Source organism: Microchirus variegatus (genome assembly GCF_963457635.1).
Source record: "Microchirus variegatus genome assembly, chromosome: 6".
NCBI classification, from domain to species: domain Eukaryota; kingdom Metazoa; phylum Chordata; class Actinopteri; order Pleuronectiformes; family Soleidae; genus Microchirus; species Microchirus variegatus.
Genome location: NC_139807.1, coordinates 28,370,520 through 28,386,794, shown reverse-complemented (window position 1 = coordinate 28,386,794; position 16,275 = coordinate 28,370,520). Strand labels below are relative to the sequence as shown.

At 38.4% G+C, this 16,275-nt stretch overlaps 2 protein-coding genes across 2 annotated transcripts; one reads left to right on the top strand and one right to left on the bottom strand.

Annotated features, from left to right (window-relative positions):
- Nucleotides 1-918: 918 nt before the first annotated feature.
- LOC310928158 (very-long-chain (3R)-3-hydroxyacyl-CoA dehydratase-like) lies at nt 919-8,486 on the bottom strand. The gene is made up of 11 exons (XM_083890650.1): nt 8,352-8,486; nt 6,567-6,612; nt 6,281-6,354; nt 5,570-5,734; nt 5,118-5,166; nt 4,871-4,981; nt 3,188-3,315; nt 2,933-3,045; nt 2,734-2,840; nt 2,509-2,640; nt 919-2,291 (listed from the first exon to the last, which is right to left on the bottom strand). The coding sequence occupies exons 1-11, from the start codon at nt 8,430-8,432 to the stop codon at nt 2,215-2,217; spliced, it is 1,083 nt and encodes a 360-aa protein (XP_083746776.1). The 5' UTR covers nt 8,433-8,486; the 3' UTR covers nt 919-2,214.
- Nucleotides 8,487-9,734: 1,248 nt separating this feature from the next.
- Nucleotides 9,735-15,622, top strand: slc67a1 (solute carrier family 67 member 1; the record flags this gene model as incomplete). Its single annotated transcript, XM_083890860.1, has 10 exons — nt 9,735-9,855; nt 11,013-11,110; nt 11,206-11,351; nt 11,453-11,585; nt 11,884-11,996; nt 13,790-13,900; nt 14,772-14,872; nt 14,971-15,072; nt 15,174-15,294; nt 15,438-15,622. The coding sequence occupies exons 1-10, from the start codon at nt 9,739-9,741 to the stop codon at nt 15,620-15,622; spliced, it is 1,227 nt and encodes a 408-aa protein (XP_083746986.1). The 5' UTR covers nt 9,735-9,738.
- Nucleotides 15,623-16,275: the final 653 nt, after the last annotated feature.

The following is a 16,275-nucleotide window of genomic DNA, read 5'->3' as shown; positions in this document are numbered from 1 at the left end:
AATACTTAAATAATAATGTAAATCAACAGAGGCACCTGGAACAAGATAATAAAAATGTTTTATAAATAAAATATAAAGTTAAATAATCACATCTGAAAAAGCTTTGGTAAAAATGGTTAGAAAAATTCTAAATTAACTACAGCAATCCAAACTTATTTGGTATTTAAACTTATTATTTTTTGAGTTAATTGGTCTTGGGGGCCCTCTAGTGGTCACAGGGCCCTACAGTGGCTTAGTTCGCTTATGCCTTGGGCCGGCCCTGCTTGATTGCCTTGTTTGATCCTGATATGGAGAGGATTTGTTAAACACATATGAGAAACAGGGATATTAAACATGTCTAATGAGCCATTATACTTTAGGAAAGTCTTTGGTCCTTTAAAGTCGAACAGTAAATCAGAAAGACCTTCACACTGAACTGTGATGAAATAACTGTGAACTGTTACTTCTTACTGTGATGAAGAATACTGGAAAGTTGAAGATGACTGTGATGAAGAACTTCGTGCTGAGGATGAGGAACCCAACATCTCAGTGAATGGACTGTCGGTCTCCTGCCAAGGTAATATATGTAACATACAGTATTTATATATTCAACATCACATTAGTAATAAGAGTTAGAGGTCGATGAAGCGAAAACAACCTCAATAATAACATTTGGTCAGCAAACCTTTATTGTGGCTTAAAATCAGGTGCATTAATCACAAAGAAAAAGAAAGAGGAAAAAGATCACATCACACAAATAAATATAAAGACACATGACGTAGGATCAATAGTGGGTGGTTTTTCCCATTGATGCGACTGTGACATTAGATAATGCACATGTTTAAGTTATTGTTAAATTTGTCAGTGCTAAAACTTACTCTGGACATGAAGTATAAGCATGAACAGTATGGAATATGAGATCGTTTAGTGCGTAAATGATCAATTGGTCATAGATCAAGTGATTCTAACGTGTAGAAAAACAAAAAAGTTCCTTCATAACAACTTAAAAAGGTGTAATATTACAATATCCTGATGCTGACATGACAGTTTTAAATACAATGCATGAATCATGCTTCAAATGACGATGATAATAAAATCAGTAAGGGGGTATTAATACATTTTTAGTCTATATGAAGTAAAGCAGTGGAGATTATGTCACCATGCCACAGATATGCACATACTTTACAGAACGTTCTTCAGTCTAATCTCTGATCTGTTTCTCCAGCAGTTTGACACACATTGTAAAGCAGGTGTTGGTATTCACTGTAATTAGGGACTTCATTAGTTAGGTCTGGACGACATGGCCAATAATGTACTGAATGTAAGTTTCACAGATGATAATTAAAAATAAAAATAATAATAATAATACAAATATAATAAATAAATGCTATTTAGTCAACTGGATAATTATGACTTTGGTGTTCATTTCGGTGCATCCCTAATATTTATGAACCAAAATGAATCTATAAATAACAAAAAACAAACAAATGAAGTAAATACTAATTAAAACACAAAAACAAAGGCAACTAGACATCTGTTAACCTAACAGTTGCCTTTGTTTGTCGCAGACTACAAGACTCAATAAGTGTACCTCATTTAATGTTAAATGTTCACCTCAGACACACACGAGTGTTTAACAGGAAGAAGAGGTCAAAGGTCGTGTTTTCATTAGGACACAATATTAAGAGGTGGGCCGCATGAAGTCGATGAGGGGGCCACATATGGCCCGCACGCCGCGAGTTTGAGACCTCTGCTGTAGAGAGAGATCTCTGCCTGCAGGTGCGGAGACAAGTGTGCATCACTTTCAAGTGTCCCCTGGAAACACTTTAGTTGTGTTGTGATATTCGTAGTGTGTTTTTTTATGTGTTGTGGGGTTTGCAGCTCATTTTTCTTATTGTGTTGTGTTGTGATATTTGGAGTTTGTTTTTTGTTGTTGTGGGGTTTGCGGCGCATTTTTCTTAAAAGGGTTGTGTTGTGATATTTGGAGCGCGTTTGTTCTTAATGTGTTGTGATATTTGCAGCGCGTTTTTTCTTAATGTGTTGTGATATTTGGAGTGTGTTTTTCTTAAAGTGTTGTGTTTTGATATTTGCAGCGCCTTTTTCTTAATGTTTTGTGTTGTGGTACTTGCAGCGCCCTGACCTCTAAGGGCCACCGTAGAAAAGGCAATTAAAAAAAAGAAAACAACTGCTTTGAGTGAACAGAGGTTCCGTGTTTAGAGTAAACACAGTGTTCAGTTAGTGGATTTTCCTTTTCCTTGAGCGGTAACGTCTCCTCCTCTGCTTGTACAGGTGTCGGAAATTGAAGAAGAGTCCTGGAATGGAGAGAACAACTCTGTCAGTATAGTTTTACAGTAATGTTTGACTGCATTTACGCCCAGTAATAATATCTGACTACTGTTAAAAGAATATAAATGACCTGCTTTGATACAAGGTACCTCTAAAGACTGTAAGCGCCTGACTGGAACAACAATATTCAGTCAGAATAAAAGCATTTATTTAGTCAGAGTGGTTTGTCAGTGGAAGTCTCACCCAGAAACATGATGACCAAGTAGAGCTGCAGAACGTAGGAGAAGCTCAGTGAGTTCCCCATCACTGCAGGGAGAGGAAGGCTAAACAAACGCGTCTCATCAAAGATGGCCAGAGACTGGACCACAGCCACCGCTGGGAACATGTGAGAAATAACACACTGTCACATCCACATCCTTCATTTCATCATCTGATAAAGCAACCTGGTTTCTCACCAATAACACTTACCTTCAGCTATGACCCCGAGTGGGTATAGAGGGATCCAGAGGCTGTACCTCAGCCACGTCAACAGCTGCCAGTCTGTGCCGATGCAGGCCAGCATGTAGAAAGGGTATCTGGTGTAACAGATGGAAGGTCTGAGGTTTAAGGCACACAACAAAATCAAGTGAATCAGAAGGAACGGGAGAGGAAGATGATCTGAGCGCACCTGAAGATCTCAATGGTGCTCCAAAGGTAGAAGACGAAGAAGACGACAGGTTTGTTTTGCATCTCCTCCAGGGTTCCAAAGATGACAAACAGAATCACGTTCCTCCCTGCCACCTGCAACATCATGAAGCAACGGCATGAAGACGATCTCATATTAGCTCATATTGTGTTCAAGTAGTCAAACACTTGTGGGCATGAGGAGTATAAGATTGACTGTTACAGCCGTATATTGTAGGTGCACTTGCCCTGGTATTACCTGTATCATAGCAGGGAAAAATCCAGTCTTGACCAGACCCAACAAAGGATTAATGACCTCGAACACAGCCATCATCTGACAGAAATACATCATATCAGCCATGGTGTGGAAAGTATCGTAGAATGAATCTGTAACGTGTGAGAGAGAAACCGGCAGAGAGTCGCATCAGCCAATAATCGCAATCATCATTTGCAAAACAAATCGCTGCCGTCGTGTGCTTTATGTTTTTATTCAAATCTGCTCATCAGTGAACAGCTCCTCACGAATAAAACACAACAGACCTCTGTGCCAGTGTGTTCAGGACTGTTTGTGTTATTTTACGACATGAAAGGTACGAATTGTGTTTGTGCCTTTTCTGTTTTTATTTAGTTCATCTCTCTATACTCTGACAATTTTAACTCAGCGAGTGTTGTAACCAGTGATAGCGTCCATGGATAAATGCCCAAAATTTAAACACTTGTTCCTGGCGCCAATGCGAACATTTCCTGAAAATTTCAATTTCGAGCTATGTTGCTAACTAACAGACAGAGAGACAAACAAACAAACTCCAGCGAAAACATATACCACCTTGGCGGAGGTCAATAAGATCATGACAATCTCTGCAAGCACAATGAAATGAAGCCAGGGTTCGGACACTTTTTTAGCAATAGTTTTCAATGACTTTTCAATTACTTCTCCATAACCTTTCATTGAATTTCCAAGGTCGAAAATCGGTGCTGTCCCACAGTCTTACATGAATGTCCTTTTGTTTTGACTGCAAATCTTTGTTAAGACTTTGGTCAAATAAAAAAACATATGCAGTTTGTTGCGACACGTCTTTCATTATCAGCATTTTGCACGTCTGTGGTCTGCGTCTTTCAGTAGCCAAAGTTTGAAGCTCTCCTTAAAAAGCCTTTCTTTCATACTTATTGATTTGAATTATTATTTGAGTAATACTTTAATTAATGGTTAAAAGAGAGGATGTGGTTGTATTCTCTAAGGGCTTTTTTGTTGTTCACATTTTGGTTCACGCCTGCAGTACACACTTGCAGCCACTGTGTGGCATTGTTTGCATGTGAATTGTTGTCCCCTATAGGCGTCTCATTTTTTTTTTTACCTCCGAGTAAGAACGCCCCCGGAAGTGTGTTTTTAGCTTCTTCGTTAGCTTTTGTGTGTTAGCCGGCGAAACCCACACGCCAGGACTGAGTGTACGCCTTATTTGCATTGAGGCAGTTAAATCATATCACACTCGTTGAAACTACACAAACTACACATGATGCTCAATTCAACACATTTTGTCGTTGAATAGAGCATCTCAAAATCCATGCGAGGACTGGAGAGTCGCTAAGCACGGCGCCAGTGATCTGCTTGTTTCCGCTAGACACTTCCGTGTCAATTTAAATTTTAATCGCACATTACATCAATTTATTTATGTTTTACGCATCCAAAATATTATCCATGCAATATTTCCATGACTTTTCCAAAACTTCACAGGAAATGCAGTTTTTCATTAACTTTTCAAGGACCTAGAAAATGCATTTTCAATTTCCAAAACTTTTCCAGGTTTTTCATGACCGTAAGAAAGCGAAACATGAGCAGGTTGTATACAGCTACGTGGCCTTAGCCAAACGCCAATTAACTGTGCCGTGCCGAGGCGAGTCCAGCGAGTGGAAACACGCCACTAGTTTCACTTCATGATCTTACCTTGACCGAGGATGAAGAGTCGAACAGTCATGTTGACAAAGATCCAGGAGAATCCCAGGAACTGTACCAGGTTGTACACAAACAAGTAGCCTCTCTTCAGACCAACGTAGGCTGAGGAAACACAGGAAAAAACACCAAGGATCAACTAAGGATGATGAGATAGATGCAGAATTACATAGTTTATCTCATCAGAAACCTCTATTAGTGTTACGTGATGTTTGCTGGTAAGGAGCTCAGTGTGACTCACGATCTTTACGGATTCTCGACTCCACGCTTATCTTGTTTATCTTCTCCTCCTGAAAGAAAGAAAAAAAAAAAAATCACACAATCAAATATAAATATAAAATATAATATCAAAATAAATACTGTTAAAAGAAAAAAATCCCCCACTTGCTTCAAGAAACTGAACCAATCAGAAAAAACAGTCCTGGGTGAGATTAGCTGCTTACATCAACATCCCAGTGAAGAGACGACTTTTCGGAGAGTACACCCGTCATGACTTGATTCTCACCAGATCACAATAAGTGATGCACAATGATGGCTGTTGGCTCGCAGGATATATGCATGATGAGAACACAAGGCTAAAAAAAGTCTTCCAATACACGGCGTAGTCATTTGCATCCACAACAGACTCATGCCAGCTTTGCATCAAAAGGGAAAAAAAAACAACAAGCCATTTTACTCTGACTCAAAAGCTACCTTAGCCTGAAGCTCCATTTCGGCGTCAGATTCGTCCAGCCAGCGGTCAAAATCAGGACCAAGAAACAGAGGCTTCTTCTCCTGCAGCGTCAGCCGGTCCCACCATCGCTCCTCCTGCTTCTTGATCTTGATGTCCACCTGACGCTGGGTGGACTTATGGTCAATCTGGAGTCAGCCATTACACACAGAGACGCAAACACATGTGAACAAGCGATGCATAACTAAAATATGCATGAGGAAATGACACAACTTTCAGTTTATTATTCTGTATCAGTCACACAATGAGACTCACCCAGGCTGTGGATATAGTAGAGCAGATTAATGCATTTTTTTAGGAAAATCTTTCACACGTTGAAGGACTGCACCAAGACTGGCACAAATACTCCTTGGGGATTGTTCTTTTCTTAAAACCCATTAGATACACAAAATCAACATGGCTGCCATTTTTCCCAAGATGGCCGCCAATTCAAGCCCTGAATCTTGATATCAACAGGTGCATACAGGTAGAGATGGGCAGTGGTTTTGGGGGTTCAGGTGATGAAAAATACACACATCCGACTAAATCTAGCTCGATTTTATTCTGACTAATGTGTTTACATGACATTGAGAAAACCAAATACCTTTAAAATCTGACGTTTAACATCCATGCAAAGTATACTACAATAAATAATTAGCTTTTTTTAATTGTAATTGATGAATAAGGATGAATACCTCAGGTCTGACAGGTTCCAGGAAAGCCAAACTGAACTCATAGTCATTATCTCCTTTAGCTCCATGACCTTGTGCTGAGAAACAAGAATTGGAATACATGACAGTAATATGCAACTTTTCATGTATTTATGTTTACACTTTTGATATTGGTTGGTATGGTATCTTTATTTTCTGCCATTTCCCTATCGGAAATGAAGTGTTGGACAATAACGGCATATCAAATATCAGTAAAAAAAGAAGCTAATATCAGACATCCCTATGTAGCTATGGCAATCAAAGTACCAACCTCTGAACTGAAGTGTGTTGTTTTCTTGCAGGCTGATGTCAAGGTTCTGAAAAACACAAAGGAAGAAGAGTATTTGTAAGTTACCCAGAATAACTGCAGCAAGCTTTTTAATGTCTTGTTTTAAAAGTATTTAATCAATCTTGAGGATGTATTAGGCTCCTAATGGACTGTGAAGAATAAGACTTGGAGGAAATGACTTTATGTACTCATAAATCTACTGTCATTAATACAAATGGGCCCAATATGTGCAACACGACAGGTGTTCTGCTGTCAGCTGGTTTCTGACCTTCACTTATCTTCTAAGAGCCTAAACAAAATCCACAACTACCATTAAAGTCGTGCATCTTTTATGAGTCATTTGTCCAACAGATGCAAGATGAGGGTGGAGAAGTCTGAGGCTACAGATGGTGAGGAGAACCTGTGTTTCATGTTTCTGATGCAAACACTCAGTCGGCATAGGCAGAATGAAGTGACTTGCTAAATGTGGAGGTGAAGACAAAAACCCAGAATTTAACCTTCTACCCTTTCTAATTCAGATGTATTACCTGACGGAAGATGAGTAAATATGTATGACTGCAGACCTGATGGCTGCGAGGGGTTTTAATGAGTTTCAGTGCTAGGAAATAGGCCTAAGTGAAAACATCGAATTGCAATTTCATTTGTGATACAGCTTTCACGTCAGGATTCAGTTCAATATTTACTGTGTTATAGATTTAACACAAGATGCAGCATTGCCATGTGAGATACCATCAAAACATTAAACAGAACAATAAAAAATGTTTGGTTTCGTTGCTCCATATCACAAAGAAATCCATCAAAACGTGTGGACAAGAGAAGACATTAGAGAACAACATCAGTTCCAGGCTTGGTTAACACCGATCAACATTTTTCAACATTTTATGACATATTACAGACCAAACAATTACTCATTAGTTACAGCCCTAATAATACTATTATGTAAATGGCTTGCAAATAACTATTCAAACCCGACTAGCAAAGTGTCACGATGGAGAACCATTAACCAACAAATAACACCTTTACAATCAACAATAGGGATGTGAATCTTTGTGTGGCTCACGATTCGATTCAAAATCGATTCTCGATTCTCGATTCAAAAATGTATACAATGTATAATGTGTTAAGTCAAATTATGGCATCAAAACAATACAGTTGGTATAAGATAATACACAAAGGCAAACGTAAGACAAAAGTTAACATTTATTCATTCAAAACAAATAAAAACTTACTTACTGTACAAAAAATAAATTGCATAAATAAAAGCTTAGGCTAGCTGCCTTTTTCTCCCAGAAGTTACAAAAATAAACTGTACACAAATAACACAAACTGGTGTTTTGTGTGGTTTTTCAAAATAGAAACTTATCTGAATGATAATTTAATACAACAAATAAGAGCTGCAGCTACATCACAAGACTGTCACATTTTAATCAATATAACAGAGCTTATAAACAATATACTGTTTGCTTCCATAAGTTATTTATGCTGAATTGCACTGATGGCTAATGTATATTGATTTACTTTCCGCCTTCAGCATTAGAGGTTAATGTAACCACATTTGAACTGCTCATACTCCATCCTTTTAGCTAACAGTTAAGCTAGCTGTTGTATTACACAGCACAGTGGAGGTAGCTAAATTAGTGACGCTAAATGGTGACACTCGCTGCATTAAGAAAACAAACAAAATGTCCAACTCGTCAACATTTTGTTAAAACAGCAGCAGAGAGACACCGGGACATGACAGTGAAATGATGGGACGGTACTTCCTACCTTCGCATCGCTCAGTTCGACCCGCAGATAAATGTCTCCGTGACGCTGAGCCCAGTGAACACGAGGAGTCAGAATCTGCATCGTCACCACGTCTATTTCACTTTAACGGTGTCTTCAAAACAAAAAGATTTGGACGGAACAAAGTCGGCCAATTTACATCAATACCAGCACCCACCCACCCCCACAGACACACACCGGACACCGCGGATGACGATGCAGCTCACTTCCGGGTCGAGGTGGCGGAAACACTTCAAGATAAGAGTCCCAATGCTCAACTTCAAACTAAAAGTAATAATGAAAATACTACTACTACTACTACTAGCCAATAAGTATTACTCACTAATTAATATACTTGTTTTTTTTGGTTCAATTTTGATAATTGTTTTCCTATTTTTTGGCAACAAACGACATTACACTTACAGATCAGATTTTTTTCTGTCATCAGGCAAAATGGCTCTAATAAATAAAATAAAATAAGGATTAAAGGTGCATTATGTAATAAATCTAAAGCAACTGGGCAATCACATAAAATCACATTCCTGAGTCACAGAGACTCAGGAATAATGTTCATATAACAAACTGAACTCACCAGCAACAACAGTGCAGCCAAAATATTTGCATTCAAAAATATATTTTGCAGACTGCCGTCTACCAATCATTGAGGTCAGTAGAGTCTTGGCTGCCTAGCAACCACGGGTTGCCAGTTATGTCAGAAAACGAAACCTAAAAGACCTCGGTATTTTGAATTTGAATGTAGCAACTGTTTTTGGCCACATTCTTACATATGGCACCTTTAAGTACTACTTCTGGATTTTACTTGGCAGACAAGTAAAATATTGTCCCCTGAACTAAAATAAGCTTGACAACACTGTATTAAAGGCTCGGTAGAAAAGTGGCTTCTTCTTGCTCTTTGCAGCCCCTATTTTCCCCCAAGTCGATTTACATATCACAACAACATCGAATTACGACATTCTGCGGTGCACGTGAACGCATCACTTTAGAAAACGTCCTCATGTCCACCGGGACTGTCTTTACACACCATTGTTTTTCTATCCTGAGGAACTTTTCCTGAACAACACCTGGACTGACATGTCCGACAGGTGAACACTGTTCAAACGGCTTATTCCAGTTTCCCAGTCACGTTTTCTATTGACTCTGTTAGTTAACGTAAAGTTATGTAACTCCTCCTCCTCCTCCTCCTTCTCCTCCGTCGTCGCCCGTTCTGCTTCAAAGTTCAACCAGACTTTTACAATTCATGGTTTATGTGAAAGTTCACGGTGTGAACAGACCGAGTGCAGCGGCCAGGTGACCCCGGTTAGACTCGTTTTTCCTTCGGTTACTCCACCACCAGCTCCTTGCAGGACGTCAGTTTCCTCCAGACACCGATATGAGTGGAAAAGGTAACGTTCTGGACGAAGCGAAGAGGAGGACAGTCATTCACGCCGTCTACCTCATCACGGCGCTGGATATAACATGGATATTTTTACAGTTCTCTATCACGCCTGTGAGTATAACAGGTGTCCCAATATACATGATATACTTTTATTTTTAAAAGGACATTCCTCTATGTCTGACTATGTTTTCCTTCTCCATTTCCTCCCTTGACACAATGGTTTGTCAAATGTAAATACAGATGTTATCTGACTATAGTTGATATCTGTGTGCATCACTCATGTGACACAAGCTAAGAAGAAAACTGTGAGGACAAGAGTAGGAGAACCCTTTTTGGCTCCAGGTAGAACCTTTTTTTAATAAAGGTCCCACCAGTAGAACCCTTTAAAACCCCTATCCTGAATAAAGGGTTTTAAAATGGTCAAAATGGTTCTCACTGGAACCATTAGTGTTACCAAGAACCCTTGAAAATAAACCTTTATTCAGGAAAGGGATAGTTCAGAAACAAATGGTTCCAGGTAGAACCTCAGCCCTTGTAGAAGGACCCTTTGGAACCCTTTGTTGTCAACTCTTAGATATAAAAGTGCTAAGTAGAACCATATAAGGTTCTTCGGCTTGTCCTCATAGGAGAACCCCCTTTTTGGCTCCAGGTAGAACCTTTTTATAAAGGTTCCACCTGGAACCCTTTAGGAGGGTTCCACCAAGTACCCTTATGAAACCCTTTATTCAGGAAAGGGGTTTTAAAGGGTTCTCTGGATCAAAATGGTTCTTACTGGAACCATTAGTGTTACCAAGAACCCTCGAAAAAACCCTTTATTCGGGAAAGGGTTTTTCAGAAGCAAATTGTTCCAGGTAGAACCTCAGCCCTTGTAGAAGAACCCTTTTGGAACCCTTATTTATAAGAATGTATTTTCTGGCACAATTATACAATTACAATTATTCAAAATACACATGCTTTCATGATTAGCTTATTAGCTACTGTGTTTGCGTCAGAAAAGATTAATTACTCAGACTTTGGACTCCTGTATTCAGTCAGTTTCTGAGTGGTAGAAATGTTTCATACTGTGTTTCATTTTCAGTACTTAACTGTTGTTAAACTATGGATTTTATCCTCAGGTTAAGCTTTGTTATGTTTCTCACTGTACAGGTTATTGCTATTGCCACAGTTTGAAGCTAGCATCTGTTTGAAGCAAGTTCTATGTGAGTTTTCTGCAGATCTTTTATGTTTTATAAAACCTGCATTGCATGTTCTGTTGCGTCTCTGAATAGTTCTTGGCAAAGAAACTTGGCTTTGACACGTTGTGGTTCGGCTATTTGCAAACCACGGTGGGCGTCTTTCAGCTGTTTGGCGGGCCTCTGTTTGGGAGGTAAGTGTAAGACAACGGTGACAACACAAAAGAAAACTGCACTGGAGACTGATCTTAACTTAAAACTGAAACCTTTGTTGTGTTTACTTTGGCAGGTATGCGGATCTCTTCGGGGCACGGTTAGCCTTGTCGCTAGCCTGTGGTTCAACTGTTGTTTTCTTTCTGCTGCTGGCAATAGCAGAAAATCCAATCATGCTGTTCATACACAAAATCCCTACAGTCTTCATGCATGTACTACCTGGTGAGCAAATCAAACCTCCGTTATAATTACTCATCGATCAATTAAAGATTAACTATCTGTGTATAGTATGTGTGTATATATATATTGTCTTCCGTGTGCAGCCTCTCAGATGGTGGTGGCAGACCTCACTGAACCTGAAAAACGTGCAGATGCTTTATCTAAACTGGGTCTTTGTTTTGGCTTTGGTATAATAACTGGTTCAACACTGGGTGGACATCTTACCAAACATTACGGGTGAGTGTGTATGTACAAATGTGTGTGTTGGTGATTGAGTAATACAGTGAAGCATGAAGGTGGGTGTGGTTCCGTCAGGTGCTGATGTTTGGCTTTTCAAGTCAATCAATACTTGGTGTGAAACTAGGCAAACATGTTATATGGTTGTCTAATACTTCAATGACTTGACAGTTTTTTTCCCAGGTCACCAATAATTATGATGATTTCACCAAATAAGGAAATGCGTGTTGGAATGTTTTATATCCAGAATATCTGAAGTTTTTAATCCACCTAACACTGCTTCTGTGATGTTTTCCAGGGAGTCATTTGCTGCATGTGTTGGTGCTGCGGGCAGTGCCTTCAGTTTACTGCTGGTCTTAAAGTTTATCCCAAAAAACACCAAAATACAAGCTCCAACAACCCAAACAGAAAGTAAGACACAGCTCCTTCTGCTACAATTAATTTTTCAATTTTTTTTTCAACATTATGTAGTAGACCTTTGAAAACAACACACGACTTTTAAAAAAAAGTATTTTAAAAGCCCTGCATTCACTGATTTTGATACTTGGATGGTTAAACATATATTTGTGATGTGCATTTTATGTCCTGTTCATTCTGAGTGTAAATGTTGTATGTTTTAGTTCTGTGATTGTAGTTTGTGCTGCCAAGGGACTGCAGTTGAGAATAATCTATGATATGATTACATTTATGTTTTACTATGAATGGTCCCTATTAAACATATTATAAACAAACTATTCTTAATAATAATAATTTATTATTAGCATTTTAATAATGCTTATAAAACATGCATTAATCGCAATTCCGGCATCACAAGCATACAATTTTATGATAATATCATTATTCTTCTATTCTTGTACTCTTGTTATTGAATTTTTCAAAACAACAAAACGCAGAGAAGTTGGCTACCACTTGCCATGGAGTAGAGGCCAATTAGATGTGTTGAGTCAGGGCAATTACACATTCTGTTGTAGAGTGCCATAGATCCTGGATTCATCCAAAATTGACCCAGAATCCAAAAGTGCAGAGTGTAATTTCTAACAATGATAACGCAAGCTTTTCCTGGCTTTCAGCAGGACATGTAATAGTTCATAGCTCGGTGATTGTCAGAAACTGAAGGTGTATTTCAACACACACAGTTGTTAGTACTTACATACTATACAGCTGAAATGACATGTATTTCATTAATTGATGCCTATCAGATTCCCGAGGCTATAGTGCATAATATAACGTTGGTTTAGATATCATGGACAAACAAATGATGTAAGCCAAGCCTGCCTGAGGGCTGAATGAATGTTCAACAGGTTCATTTAAAATGTAAACTGACACTTTAACATCTAAAAACAAATAATCACTTCACCCTAAGGGAATGGGAGTGAAGTATTGTTTGTTTTTCCGCACTTGACTATATGACCAACGGAGGCCGCCAGAGGCTTATTGCATGAATGGGGTTAAGTCTGCCATCTCTGATAGCCTTTTTATAATAGAGGCTAAGGCTGTGTAGCTAAATACTATTGTCTCTTCTTTGGGACGTACACTAAATTCCTTATTTTTGAAGGAATAGCCCTTTTTTTTTTTCAACAAATGCAAATGTCTTAATGGAATATACACATACAAGTGTATAGAGGCCCATTTCCAGTGTTCTAATGGTACATTGTGTTTGCTAATCACGTTAGAAGGCTATTGGATGATTAGAAAACCCTTGAAAACCCTTGTGCAATGATGTTAGCACAGCTGAAAACAGTTTTGCTGGTTCTTTGACGAAAGGGCAACATGATTATTTGGAACAATAATCATTATTTCTAAACTTGTCAATGTCTTGACTATATTTTCTATTCATTTTGCAACTCTTTTGATGACTTTTAATGGAAAACACCAAAAAATTGTATAGGTGACCCCAGACTTTTGAACGGTAGTGTTTACCAGTGGTCTGTTCCAATGGTGGACCAGTTGATCATTAATGGCCCTTATCTGACCTCTTCACCCCACCCCCTCCACATCAATTATGTTATTGTCATATTAATAACAAACAAACATATATCACGCTTTTCGAAGATCTACACTTCGGCCTGTCCTGACTTTCACTTAATAATTTATAATCAAAGGTCATTTGATTTAACCACTTAGAGACTATGTAATCTGTAATCTGGCAGGTAGTGTTTGTGTCAAAGTACATCAGTCATATTGTTTCTCTGAATCTGTTGCAGGCGAGAAGAAAAACAAGTCGGTCTTCAGTGTGGGAGAGATCGCAAGATTGATGCAGTATCCGGGTGTGACTCTAAAATTTGTTGTGAAGATAGTTGCAGGCTTACCATCAGGTAAGGATGACTTTTTTGAGTAACTTTTTACATTTATTAAAAAACAACAACAACAAAAACAACATCCATACACTCAATCTCTACAAAAATCTATAAGCTTTTGGACAGAGATCTTTGTCAGGTTGCTTCGATTTTTGTCTTTCATTATATATACAACTGTATACATTTAACCTGAAAATGTAAATTCACATGCTCAGTGATCTAATTGTGGGAGTGAATGGTGGTTCTTCTTATGAGTATGTTGGCCCTGCAATGGACTGGTGACTTTTCCAGGGTGTACTTGTAGAAATTCTCTTCATCTTCAATGATCCTAGCTGGAGAATAGACCCAGAGCACAGTGGGCCCTCCACATTTATACCTGAGCAACTCCACTTTGCGTTCCTCCAATAGACAAGGGAGTCTGCCTTTCCAGGCCGTGTTTTCACACCTCTTTGTCTACTGTAGGTATGGGGGAGCCGACTCCCTGCGGATGTTGTAGGAAGGTGCGAGTTCAGTCTCGACATCCTAATTACACAATATACACTACACAATACACAAAGGAACCTGGTGTTCTATGTTAGGGAAAGGCTCTAGCTCTGAGACAAAGACATTGAATCTGCCATTACATAGCCCACCTTTTACCCGAGGTCAACTGGGATCGGCACAGCCCCCCCATGACCCTCATTTGGAGGATAAGCAGTAGACCGTGAGTGAGTGAGTTAAGTGATTTAAGTGGTCTAAGGTCTAGGTGAGGAGTCTAAGAAATGCATAGCTTAACTTAAGTTCAAGTTGATCTGGACTGAACACATTTAATGTGTCAAATGACATCAAAACCGTGGGTAAAAAAAAAGCCTGTGAATTAAACAGAGCATTTTCTCCTCTCTTTTCAAAGGGATTTTTCAGGTGATGTTTTCAGTCATAGCATTGGAGATCTTTGAGCTGCAACCAGAGCAGAATGGATATCTGATGGCTTTCTTTGGTATTGTACAAATGGTAGGTGTCACTCAAACTGAAACTCAATTTGATGAAAAGACTGTAAAACTGTAAAAAACTGTAAAACAGACTGTTAGACTGATTAAATGTATTTTCAGGTTATTCAAGGAGGAGTGCTTGGGCGACTTACGCAAAAATACTCTGAGAGTTCACTTCTGCTTCTGTCCATTGTACTTTCTTCTTTGGTTGGACTGGGTCAGGTAGGCACATAAACATATATATATGTACATTTCCCCAGAGAAGCTTACTTATAGATGATTTCCATCGTTTAATTCTGATATTTCTTTCTGCCTTCTTTCAGGCTTATATGCAGAGTGTCTTGCACTTATGCCTCACCATCGTTCCCATGATGCTGTCCCTCAGTTTGTTCAACGTCATCACAGACAGCATGCTCACCAAGAGCGTACCATCCTCTGAAACAGGTAACATCATCACCCGCACGGCACAAAGTATAGAAGTGACACCAACAACATTCATTACAATTGTAATTCATTGTAATTGTAGTTTGAATATTTCAAAATGTTGTTGTTTAAATGCTGTAAACTGGCTCTGCTCTTATACACAGGCACAATGCTGGGGCTGTGTGCATCTGTTCAATCTCTGCTTCGCACGGTTGGCCCCACTATTGGCGGCTTCCTGTATGTGAACTTTGGTTATTCCTCTATCGGCATCATCCAGTTTCTCGTGAATATTGCCGTTTTTGTTTATTTGTGGCATCGACAGCTCAAGACAGAAGAGCACACGCAATGACATATAACAGAATGAATGAAATTATGAAATAATATCTGATTTCCGCAGGAATAATTTCCATATTGTTAATTTCTTATTTGATGTAATAAGAGTAAATTCCACTAGATGGCAGCAAGTCTGTCCTTTTATATACTAGATCATGTTTGTACCTATGTTTACCACTTTATCACTGTAAGAGATTTTATTATACATCATAAAATATTACCTCGTATCAGAAAATTTGGAATTATGTTTACTATCATGTTTATTTACAAAAAATTTAATGATTTTATTTCTGTACATTAAAAGACAAACACTTTTATGTGGAAACAAATGCTGAAGTCTCTAATCTTTTAGTGTACAGTAATGGTCTCAATATAAAGCTTACAAAAAACCCCATTAACAATAGCATTTAAATCCACTTTATTATGTTAGGCTACACGGTTTTCATAACTTTTATTATTTTATTCCTATATTTATTAAATAACTTCTTATATACAGTATATATTTTTTATATAAAGTAACTTAATCCAAGTGACTGGATTTAACTGAGACTATTCCATTCCTACAAATATGGAAAACATACTTTTCACTTAAAGTAAGATATCAAATAAGAGGCTCTTATATGAGCAAATAATCTGAATATGATATCTTAAATAATATGTTAAACCAGT

Excerpts from the sequence above, each read along its gene's own strand:
- LOC310928158 (XM_083890650.1), bottom strand. The coding sequence starts at position 8,432 with ATGCAGATTCTGACTCCTCGTGTTCACTGGGCTCAGCGTCACGGAGAC. Across the intron at positions 6,613-8,351 it reads TCGAACTGAGCGATGCGAAG|AACCTTGACATCAGCCTGCA; the intron begins GTAGGAAGTACC and ends TGTGTTTTTCAG. Across the intron at positions 3,316-4,870 it reads ACTCTTCATCCTCGGTCAAG|ATTCATTCTACGATACTTTC; the intron begins GTAAGATCATGA and ends CACACGTTACAG.